A 12,741-nucleotide genomic window follows, 5' to 3' on the forward strand; every position below is an offset into this window, starting at 1 on the left:
AGCTCATAAACTTCAGGTGGAAGAGTCACCAAAGTGATTACTAGTATTCTAGTATTTCATGTTCCCACAGTTTATATAGTTCTATTCCCAGTGGCTCAATTTTGACATGTAAAAGTACAGATACAATAGAAGAAAATCACTAAAGCAAAAGTACAAACAATCGACTGAAGTAAAGTATTGAAGTACCTGCTTAAAAATGTACTTTCAAAATCTGTGTGAAATACTTTTGCAGAGCCATGAACGTGCTAAGATATATTAGGATAATACTTTGTACTTTTGCGTCCAGTTCAAAAATCTAGTGCTCTAGAAAGCATAGATACTCCAATGCATAATGTACAGATACCTAAACAGTACTTTTACTTGTGTGTCTATCACACAAGTAAAAGTAAAAATATACGATTGCACTTACTCGAAAAGCCACTCAATTTAACCGTATAACGAGAGTCCTACCCACCTCTGATTGTGCCTTACTTGACTTTATTTATCAGTTTTTGATTTCTTTTCTGTGTAAGATCATGTCATGTGTAGTAAACACACTGAACATGAGGCGTGTGTGGTAAAGCCATATTGTGTAGCATGTTGTTGGAAGTGGCTCATGTGAAATGGAACAGCCTGAAGTCATCGGTTTGTGCGAATGCGAGGCTCTACATTTCATCAGATAATAAAGTATCATCTGCACCTGTGTGCGTGTGTGTGTGTGTGTGTGTGTGTGGCTTTGTGCGGTGACACGACAAACGGCTCACATTGTGTTGTGTGTCGATGATGAATTAAGAGTATTTATTCTTCATTCGTGCCTCGTAGCAAAGTAATGTTGTGAAAAATGAGTCCAAAACGTGTTCAGGCTTCACCCATAAATGGATTACCAACAATATATACGCATCTGTTTATATATTGTGCGGTTGATTTGTGATTAAAGTGATGTGTTTTTTGCTTCACTGTCCTTCATCAACGTCATTGCAGATTTGATGAACTTGTACATTCTCTGCATTCACTTGAGTATATTAATAGAGTATAATATGCTTAAGGAATATGTTTGGTGTTGTATGAAATGGCTGTGTCCTTTAGCTGTTTGGTCTGTGCTCTATGTGCTCCTTGTTTCACTCTGATGTTGAATCAGGACAGAGAAAACTGTCTGGAGGAGTCAAAAGGCTGGAAGTTCAATTATTTTGAAGTGGAAAAAGCTCTCAATCGTGTCGTCTGATTTGCTTCTTTTGTTTCTTGAGTTTGTTCACAGCAAATGTGTGTAAAAATACATAAAAGTAGAACTAAAAAGATTTGTCTCTTTACAAAAATGAGATTTTCATTCATAGGGTTCACACGGATTCAGTCATGAAGGTCACGATGGCTCGTTCTCATCCAAAAACATCTTCAACTGTTGTTGGTTTAAAGTTAACTGTTGTTTTTTCTTTATGGTTCTCATGTAACAGAATTTAATTTAAAATATATTTAGCATAACCCATAAGAGACTATAAAGTGTAAAGTGCTGGATCGGATTGGAGTTGATAAAAAGTAGTGCATTGTCATGTGTTCGTTGATCTGAAAGCTGTCGTTGTCTCGTGCAGGGTTCCAGCGAGAGCGCCAACACCACCATAGAGGATGAAGATGTCCGAGGTACGGGTCAGATCCACCAAATGTCTCCATCTTCTGTACAAAACGTTGACAATGTCTTTGCTTGGAAAACAGTTTGTTCACCTGATATTCCGGCATGTTTCTGGTTTTACCTTGCTTGGTATTTGCAAATCACAGCCTTCGATTCTCTGACAAAAGGGCCTTATCTTCCACTGGACCTGAAACTATTACAACGTTTATATGTAAAGGCGATATGTAGTAATGGCACGTGATGTTTTATAGCGTTATGTATGATCTATGTTCTATACATTCCTGTTTTGAAAGGTTTTTCTATTTTGGCGAATGCAGATTTAGCGATGTTTTGCAGATTTAACCCGAAAAGTATGATTTTTTTAACTAAACTGGACACTTGATTAAAAAACTGATTAAAAATAACAATTAAACTTTCAAATAATGTGATATTTCTGCACTATTGTGATACAATTTAACATTTCTGTCTGATAATTAAACATCAACTGACGCTTTATAAACGCTTTATAAATTAGACCCCTGATGACTCCCTTTGGAACCTAGGGAGCCTTTTCTACCATGGACAACAAATGAATGGTTACACTGACATCTTTAGGCTGACTAAATTCTAAAGATGATAGATTAGTCGACTATAACCTTATCCCAATGATCCAAATTGCACTCACAAGACTATAATCACGTGGAGTTTATGCAAAAACAACTATTTATAGAGAAAAGTGTCTGAAAACTGATGTAAAAAGGAATATTAGGGTTCAAGCTTGTCGTTATTTGGTCCTAAATTTTGTTAGTTTCGGTTCCGACGTGGACTTAGGTTTGGTCCTGATCTAGTCCAGGTTTAGTCCTGGTTTTGTTCCCATTCTGATGTGGTGAAACTCATGATACACTCTCAAATCTTCAGCTTACTCGCTCCACGCCTCTTTTCCTTTCACTGCCATATAAATCCTTTCAATCGAAATAAAACAATTAGTCACCAATGCAATTTTCGGTCGACTAAAAGCTAAAACACATCGACTAAACGACTAAAGCCTGGCATCTCTAGACATCGTTTTACTCTCCATATTTTCGAGGCATAATCATTTCCTCACGCCTTTAGTTTATCATCGCCTCTTTCCATCTTCTTATTTATCATTTGTCATTCTTTCTTCCATTCTCCACCATCCCTCCATCACATTACAGATTCAGAACGCCCTCGCTCCTCCAGCCCGCACATTTACCACCTCAAAAACACAGACCCCCACAGCCCACAGCTCCTCCCCCGCTCCTCCTCCTCCTCTTCCCTCTCCTCCTCCTCGTCTTCATCCTTCCCATCATCCCTCCCCTGGTGTAGTCTGGTCTTCGTCCCTCCCGCGTGGCCCAGCTCAGAGCGCTGCACCCTGGGGATCCTCTGGGCCCTGGTCGTGGCATATGCGCTCGTGTTCTGTGCCACCGTCTGTCTGTTGTTTAGCCCTGACCACGCCCACAAATGCCCCTGTGATCCCCAAAGCGAGCGCACTGACAGTGTAAGGCCCCTGTCGCCATTGGGCCCCGTGGACTCTCAATGTAAGTGCACATTTGTAGCAAGAGAAGTAGAATTAGTTCCAACAATTGCAACACAATCGCCAAAACTGGATGTAATCAGTTAAAAGTGGACAATATGGACAAATATACAATAGCTTGATCGTTTTTTTGTCCTGATTTTATCGTTTTGCAATCTGTAGTTTGTAATGTAATTGTGTTTTGTGTTATTTTAACATCAGATTGGGTTGCATTTGTTTTGAAAATTATGTTTAGTGAGAACTTGTAGATAGCGCCTTATGACTGGTCATTTAGGGCTGTAGCTCCACCTACTGGTCATAAACTGTCACGACATTTCATACCTCTATTACCTTTAAAAGTAGATATTATTTCTAAATTAAACATTGCTTAGTGTAACGAGGAAGAATATATTAACAAGGGTGAGCAGCAAAACTGTATTAGCATTAAAACATAATACAATGTGCCTTTATAATTAATAATAATAAATAAATGTTGATCAATAGTAAATGGCCATAGAGTGGAGGAAATGGCATTATTTCATTGATTCTAAAACTGTTTGTCCAGTTCACAAAATTGTATATTAAAAAGGTGAACATGTATTTTAAAGGAGTTGTGTAACCCTAACCCTGTGTTTGTCAGAGACGTACTGTAGGTTCAGGGCCGTCACGTTTACCTGTTCAAACAAAAGCAAGAATCCAGAGTCGCAACAAAAATGTGTTCTACTTCTGAACCTCTTAAACTTCTACATCATCAGAATGTAAACAATTCTAGAATGGATCCGACTGTAGGATAAATGAAGTGGATTATAATGCATTTTCAATTGACTGACATGAACATCAGTGACATCTTTGGTCTGACGTGTCACTGTTCCTCAAGTTTGTGAGCAGCTTTACAAAACTGAACATTCTGAAAGACAAAATAAAGTGAAATGTGACCAAAACAGACAGATCAAATAAAGTTCTTTACATTTATCTCTATATTTGAGCTGCATATTCACCAAAAATTACTTAATTTTGCGAGTAAAATTGTCACAATTATTACTTCTTGCGATTATATTGTGACCTGAATAATCAATCTAATAACCTCCACATCCCTGAACCCGAGCGGACCGTCCGGGGTCATCGACTCGTTCCCCGGCCGGCGTAAAGCGGCTTTTGTGTACACATCCAGTCCAGCGTGAACCTGTCGGCTTCAGGGAACAACCAATCAGCTCCTGCCCTTTGTCTGGACTGAGTTAAAACCTCCTCCACATCCAATAGTCCGAGCACACTTCACCGTACCACACTTTACTGTACCACACTTTACTGTACCACACTTTACTGTACCACACTTCACCGTACCACACTTTACTGTACCACACTTTACTGTACCACACTTTACTGTACCACACTTCACTGTACCACACTTCACTGTACCACACTTCACTGTACCACACTTCACTGTACCACACTTTACTGTACCACACTTCACTGTACCACACTTCACTGTACCACACTTCACTGTACCACACTTCACTGTACCACACTTTACTGTACCACACTTCACTGTACCACACTTCACTGTACCACACTTCACTGTACCACACTTTACTGTACCACACTTCACTGTACCACACTTCACTGTACCACACTTTACTGTACCACACTTCACTGTACCACACTTCACTGTACCACACTTCACTGTACCACACTTTACTGTACCACACTTCACTGTACCACACTTTACTGTACCACACTTCACTGTACCACACTTCACTGTACCACACTTCACTGTACCACACTTTACTGTACCACACTTCACTGTACCACACTTTACTGTACCACACTTTACTGTACCACACTTCACCGTACCACACTTTACTGTACCACACTTTACTGTACCACACTTCACCGTACCACACTTTACTGTACCACACTTTACTGTACCATGCCTCCTCTGTGGTCTGTGGCCGCGCTGCTTTCACTGACCGTCGTAACCGGGAGCGTCACCGTCAGCAGTCAGATGAGACGATGCCCCGTGAACGAGTCCACGCGGGCGGTGGAAGGTAACGCGCGGGTGGACGATATGCAATTTGTCTTCTGTCCATGTGACCTCTTGTTGTCTGCTGTCTTCTAGCTTACTATCTTAGCATGAAAGGTAATTTATTTTCTATGTCGTCTCGTCCAGTCTTTGCCCATTTCCCCCGCCCTGTTCGGTCCGAGTGTCGTGCCGTGATTGCGTGACTCCTTATATGTTCAGAGAAACGCCAGTTGTGGGCGATGGGTCTGACGATTGTTTGCGTGTTGTTTGTTTGTTTGTTTGTTAGCCCGCAAGCAAGAAATCATCAAAGTGACGGAGCAGCTCATCGAGGTGATCAACAATGGAGATTTCGAGGCCTACACGTGAGTTTGAGTCGTACGTTTTACCGTGTCAGGGCGTGTCAGGGCTGCACCACAAAGTTTGGAATTGTCGTGAAAGTGTAAAAAGATGTTGTTTTGATGTCGTTTGAGATTTTGTAAAACCAATTTAGCAGATTTACGAAGAGATTTTTGGGACACTATTATCCACTTTGTGATTGAGTGCGTTGGAACATTATAGACACTTAAGATATAGATCACAAACTAAATATATAAGATAAGATAAGATAAGATAAGATATTCCTTTATTGTCCCACATGGGGAAATTTCATTGGTGCAACGCAGGTAGATACAGAGGTAGATACAGAAGAACAGATCACTTATAGGAAGTCTGAAAAACACTTTCAGTAGAAGATCTCCTATAAATAAATAAAAACTCCCATAGACAAATAAATAAATACCATTGCATGTGATCCCGACGGTAATTGCACATGAATATGTGTCACGACAGCACATAGACTGCACATGAATTTCACAGTAATTGCACATGAATTCCAACAGCAATTGCACATATGACAGAATTGCACATCAGTATTAGGTTAGGTCAGTATTGCGACGGGATAACGTGACGATCTCCGGGTAAGACGACTGTTCTCCGCAGTTTCAGTATATTGCGTAACATCAAGGTTTTCCATATTAAAGAAATGTACAGGTTCTTTTCAAATGGAATTAAAAAAAACATAGATTTGATTTATGATTTTCTGTGTTATATTAGTTGGTCTAAAGTTTTTGTTTTGACAGAGTCAGACTAGTAATTTAAACATGTGCATTTTTAAAGATAGTATATATTATTGCGTATATCTATTTTCGCAGTGACAAAAATGTAGTATGTTAGTCTCACACGGGCATCAGTAACGTAGTAATTATTATGTTTAGAAGGGAACCAGCTTGACATTGTCCAGAAAAACATTACTCAGTCTCATTTTCTGAAGGGAAGTTCTCGACTCAGTGACTCAAAAAAAATGATTTGTGTGGTTTAATAAACAAAACAAAAACAAAAGAGCTCAAGCTGGGCTCAACTTAATTAAAAGAAAAAGTAAGATTTAATTATTTCTCAAATAACCTCAACTACTTTTAATGCCAGACCATTGAATATTATTGTTGGTTATAGAAAATGCGCATATATTTTGGATTTCAGAAGCCATTTATCCAATCATAACGCTCCTCACTTTGGGGTTGCCAGGTCCTGCTACGACTTAATCCAGTATTTACTTAACCCAAAGCAGACTTCCATTATGTTTGTCCTCAGTTACAGCCTGAAAACATTCTAAATTCCAGAACGTAGGCAAAAGTGAAGTGATTATAATCTGATTTCATGGGAGAAACCGGTTCGGATTAACCTCAGAATATCACAAAATATGACAAATCCAGTTGGTTTTGTCAAAGTAAAATCACTCAAGACACATAAATCAAATCAGAGCCTCATTTAAACACATTTGCTTGTATATTTTGCATGATGTGTTTATTTTGTGACTTGTGTCTGCTGCAGGAAGATCTGTGACCCGGGGCTGACGTCGTTTGAACCTGAAGCTCTGGGGAACCTGGTGGAGGGCACGGACTTCCACCGCTTCTACTTCGAAACTTGTAAGAATAAACATGATTATGAACATTTGGAATATGAGGCGGAGGCGGCTGTCTTTTCACAAAAGAAACTTGAAAATGACATATAAAAGGTCTGCTATGAACGACGAGGCAGGAGTTCTTATTCTCACACTGAACTGCTGTTTCCATGAGCCACACTTTTCACTTTAAAGATAAGCTATACATTTTATATTTTTACATCTGCAAAATTACTAGAATTCTATCTGAAAATGTAATAAAGCAAATTGTACCTACCGTATTTGTGAAAGATGGGTTAAATACACTGTAATTGAACTTCTGTAGTATTGTAAGTGCAAATTCTATCTACATATGGAGTTCATATACAGGAGGAAAAGAATATTCAAGTAAAAGTTTATATCGTTATTATATCAACAAACTGGAATTGTATTTATGTTATAAGTCCTCTCCTCCCTGAGCCTTAGAAAACACTCAGTTTAAAATTCCCCAGGTTTGTAACATCATAAGTAGAGCTCCGTGACATCATAGGTAGAGCTCCGTGACATCATAGGTAGAGCTCCGTGACATCATAAGTAGAGCTCCGTGACATCATAGGTAGAGCTCCGTGACATCATAAGTAGAGCTCCGTGACATCATAGGTGGAGCTCCGTGACATCATAGGTAGAGCTCCGTGACATCATAAGTAGAGCTCCGTGACATCATAGGTGGAGCTCCGTGACATCATAGGTAGAGCTCCGTGACATCATAGGTAGAGCTCCGTGACATCATAGGTAGAGCTCCGTGACATCATAGGTAGAGCTCCGTGACATCATTGGTAGAGCTCCGTGACATCATTGGTAGAGCTCTGTGACATCATAAGTAGAGCTCCGTGACATCATAGGTAGAGCTCCGTGACATCATAGGTAGAGCTCCGTGACATCATAAGTAGAGCTCCGTGACATCATAGGTAGAGCTCCGTGACATCATAAGTAGAGCTCCGTGACATCATAGGTAGAGCTCCGTGACATCATAAGTAGAGCTCCGTGACATCATAGGTAGAGCTCCGTGACATCATAGTTAGGCTCCGTGACATCATAGGTAGAGCTCCGTGACATCATAGGTAGAGCTCCGTGACATCATAAGTAGAGCTCTGTGACATCATAAGTAGAGCTCCGTGACATCATAAGTAGAGCTCTGTGACATCATAAGTAGAGCTCCGTGACATCATAGTTAGGCTCCGTGACATCATAGGTAGAGCTCCGTGACATCATAGGTAGAGCTCCGTGACATCATAAGTAGAGCTCCGTGACATCATAGGTAGAGCTCCGTGACATCATAGGTAGAGCTCCGTGACATCATAGGTAGAGCTCCGTGACATCATTGGTAGAGCTCTGTGACATCATAAGTAGAGCTCCGTGACATCATAGGTAGGCTCCGTGACATCATAAGTAGAGCTCTGTGACATCATAAGTAGAGCTCCGTGACATCATAGGTAGAGCTCTGTGACATCATAAGTAGAGCTCCGTGACATCATAGGTAGAGCTCCGTGACATCATAAGTAGAGCTCCGTGACATCATAGGTAGAGCTCCGTGACATCATAAGTAGAGCTCCGTGACATCATAGGTAGGCTCCGTGACATCATAAGTAGAGCTCCGTGACATCATAGGTAGAGCTCTGTGACATCATAAGTAGAGCTCCGTGACATCATTGGTAGAGCTCCGTGACATCATAGGTAGAGCTCCGTGACATCATAGGTAGAGCTCCGTGACATCATAGGTAGAGCTCCGTGACATCATAGGTAGAGCTCCGCGACATCATAGGTGGAGCTCCGTGACCTCATAGGTAGAGCTCCGTGACATCATAGGTGGAGCTCCGTGACCTCATAGGTAGAGCTCCGTGACATCATAGGTGGAGCTCCGTGACCTCATAGGTAGAGCTCCGTGACATCATAGGTGGAGCTCCGTGACCTCATAGGTAGAGCTCCGTGACATCATAGGTAGAGCTCCGTGACATCATAGGTAGAGCTCCGTGACATCATTGGTAGAGCTCTGTGACATCATAAGTAGAGCTCCGTGACATCATAGGTAGGCTCCGTGACATCATAAGTAGAGCTCTGTGACATCATAAGTAGAGCTCCGTGACATCATAGGTAGAGCTCCGTGACATCATAAGTAGAGCTCCGTGACATCATAGGTAGGCTCCGTGACATCATAAGTAGAGCTCCGTGACATCATAGGTAGAGCTCTGTGACATCATAAGTAGAGCTCCGTGACATCATTGGTAGAGCTCCGTGACATCATAGGTAGAGCTCCGTGACATCATAGGTAGAGCTCCGCGACATCATAGGTGGAGCTCCGTGACCTCATAGGTAGAGCTCCGTGACATCATAGGTGGAGCTCCGTGACCTCATAGGTAGAGCTCCGTGACATCATAGGTGGAGCTCCGTGACCTCATAGGTAGAGCTCCGTGACATCATAGGTGGAGCTCCGTGACATCATAAGTAGAGCTCCGTGACATCATAGGTGGAGCTCCGTGACATCATAAGTAGAGCTCCGTGATCTTCTGTGCTGTTTTTAAATCCATAAATAATCATCACTCTCACTCTCTGCATTTCTGTCATCAAATCACGTTCATTACTGCTGCGTTCCTGCATTAGCATGTTTATCTCCCCTATGTAATTCCCTCTGCTGCCAGTAGATGGAGCTCTAACTCAACTGTGAGACGTGGGAGAAGTAACGTGTGCTTTTTGTAGACACATTATTTCTAATTTAAGTTCTACAGCAAGATGCCAAAGCAAAATTAATCAACAGCATGTTTAAAGGACAATAACAACACAAATAATGCATAATATGTGTATTTAATTGACCTCATTCCGCCCTCTTTTCCCACGTGATTGACACTTCTGTTGTAATGGCATTTCCAGTCCAGCGGAAACTCCGTTGGTTTAAATGGAGAACGAGGGAAAAGTCTATAAAACATGCTATAAAGTAGATTGATTTGTGTAAAATGTTCATGTGACAGGTCAACAATGCACAGATTCCCTGGTGCGGTCTGTGTAGAACTTATTTCCTGTTTTAACTAATACAATAGATCCAGAGGTGAATACAACAAAACATAAATATACAATAGTCATTTTACCTCCCTTCATCTTCATTAAATACTTTATTGCTCTCTATTGTCGTACTTTACTTCTTTACACTGCACCTTGTTGTGTTTCCTTCTGCCCTCAGCCCTGTCCAAAGGCCGGCAGCTCATCCACACCATCCTGCTGAACCCGCACGTGCACCTGATCGGGGACGAGGCGGCGTGCATCGCGTACATCCGCCTCACGCAGTACATCGACTACAGTGGGCGGCCCCGCACCATGCAGTCAGAGGAGACCCGCATCTGGCAGCGCCGCGACAGCAAGTGGCAAAACATCCACTTCCACCGCTCCGGGTCGCCCACTGTGCCCATCAAGTGAGGACTCTGTCAGGGTCGGACCGAGGGAATTCAAGCTTTGACATTAGATTAACTTAACTTGACTGTATGCATCCATTTCCTTGTTGTCGCCTTTGTTTGCTGCTGCCAAAAGTACATGAATCTATATGTAATATCCATTATTTCCATTGTTGGAGTGCTACGTCCTAGATACTTGGCTACGTTCACACTGCAGATCAAATAATAATTATATGTGTGAACTGTATGTGATTTTTTTTTCCAGGACAGTGTGAACAGCACAATTTTTTCGAATAGAAATAAATCCAATAAATATGTATCCGTACTTTTAGAATGCGACTTCAGTCTGAACGCTCAGGTCCCCAGATCTGACCTGAATGTCGTCAATAGGCAACATTTCCAGGATAAACGTCACAATTCTGAGTCAAATTGCCAGTAAACAGCAGAGAAAGTGGAGTTGGAGATGAAGGAGCTGAAAACTGTCAGTGGAAGAAGGAAGTTTGTGAATTAATCAATATATGGAGTGACAAATCAATTCAGGCAAAAATAGACGGTTAGTACCGTAACCGGGCGGTATTTGAGGAGATTGTAAAAGAGTTGGTCGAGTGAGGGATTAAGCGCTCCTGGCTGCAATGATGGCAGAAATAAAAAGCCTTTGTGCGAAATTTAAAGAAAATAAGGACATCAATAAAAGGAGCGGATGCGGCCGGGTGACGTGCCATTTTACCTCCGTAAACACGAGTGTTCTAGGTGTGACCTTGTGTTCTTCTGTGCACATGCCGGACACATGGAGCTGCATTCCGCTCACACCAGACACAAACGGCAGTCGCATTTCCTTTGTAAAGCGAATGTCCACATCAAAAATCTGATTTAAACTAAAAGTCTGGATTGGGCCTCATACCCTGCAGTGTGAACGTAGCCTTAGTTTTAAAGTCAAATGGAATATCAATGTCGTTTTACAGTCTTATTCATCTGAGGGCAGAGCCAAAACACATCATAGTCATCAGAATCAGAAAAAAGTTTATTTCCAATTGTCAGTGAACAAAATTCACAAACATGCAACAAACAATCAATAATAATAATAGCAAAGTATATAAAATCAAATAAGGCGTGCATAAATCAACAGTATGTGCCATAATTATTCATCATTTTGAAACCTGTGGATAGTGTATTATTCACTTGAAATAACGCACGACTACAACTTATTTCCAGTTTTTTGCACTAATTTCCAAATATTTAAGAGCCATTTCACATGCGGCCATCTTGTTCTAACCGCTAATGTAAACACCAAAGAAAAGCTGCATAAACTGCACAAATAATCTTTACTATGAGCTGTGGTTCTGACATTCAAACAACAAATGACATCATAGAAAAGAACAGCTGCGGTTTAAAAATGCAAATGTGGCTTTGCTGCATGATTAGCATTCAGGTCAAAACAGATCTGAAACACGACTTGTAAGTGTCTGAAACGTTCCCTGTGCATCGTTAAAGTGCTGCCATAAATATGAATTCAGTTTCTAGGTGATTTTGAGCTTTTAGTGCTTAAATTAGTGACTGTCTCTGCCTTTTATAGAGACCAACATGGCGCTGATGGCAGAAACCGATACAAAGTCACAGTACAACACATCAAATCACACAACAAACACATGAAAACTTCCTTTATTTCAGAATGAATGGTCAAAATGTTGCATATTTATTACAAAACTGCACAACAGACGACACTAAACTTTAAATTGCTTGTTGAATGTGCTAATTTTAAGTTTACCTCTGTGTTTTTTCTCATTTCAGCTGAGAATACCCCCCGATCCTCCAACGGACCCCAACCAGACCCCTCCCCTTTTTACATGTCCGTCAAACCTTTTCGACCAATCCCTGCCCAGTGCATCGCTAGAGCTCCGCCCTCTCAGTGTGTTGTTTACATGACGTCGCTGCGGGACGGAAAATCTTGTAAATGTTATAACTTTTGTTTTTAGTTTGTTTTCGCGCTCACACTTCACACGAGCCATCATTTAGTGACATTTAGTCTTTTAATATTGCACACTAACTATTATTGTGAGGGAAAATACTGAATCTTTTAACGGTTGCCATGTAGAAGGTTTATGCTTATGGATTTTATGTATGTATCTCCGTATGTTTACTACCAATTTTAACAGGTTTAAATGGAACATCAGTGGAGTTGGTGAATGTAACTCTAGTTTACACACAAAGGCAAGTTTCATCACGTGAAACTGTCCAGCTCTTGTATTTCTTTGG

At 41.0% G+C, this 12,741-nt stretch overlaps 1 protein-coding gene across 6 annotated transcripts in view; it reads left to right on the forward strand.

Moving 5' to 3' along the window:
- camk2d1 (calcium/calmodulin-dependent protein kinase (CaM kinase) II delta 1) overlaps window positions 1-12,695 on the forward strand; it is a 90,812-nt gene extending 78,117 nt beyond the window's left edge. For 5 of the 6 annotated variants that reach the window (XM_072458564.1, XM_072458559.1, XM_072458562.1 and 2 more), the window contains 5 exons: window positions 1,563-1,611; window positions 5,420-5,495; window positions 7,000-7,094; window positions 10,281-10,526; window positions 12,277-12,695. In XM_072458564.1, coding sequence (XP_072314665.1) covers window positions 1,563-1,611; window positions 5,420-5,495; window positions 7,000-7,094; window positions 10,281-10,513 — 453 coding nt within the window. In that variant the 3' untranslated portion in view covers window positions 10,514-10,526; window positions 12,277-12,695. The remainder of the gene's footprint in view (window positions 1-1,562; window positions 1,612-5,419; window positions 5,496-6,999; window positions 7,095-10,280; window positions 10,527-12,276) is intronic. The other variant, XM_072458560.1, reaches the window with a different exon arrangement.
- Window positions 12,696-12,741: the final 46 nt, after the last annotated feature.

The sequence above is a fragment of the Eucyclogobius newberryi genome, unplaced genomic scaffold, assembly GCF_026437365.1.
Source record: "Eucyclogobius newberryi isolate DKJ021-1_F unplaced genomic scaffold, fEucNew1.0.hap1 SCAF_22, whole genome shotgun sequence".
Lineage (NCBI taxonomy): Eukaryota > Metazoa > Chordata > Actinopteri > Gobiiformes > Gobiidae > Eucyclogobius > Eucyclogobius newberryi.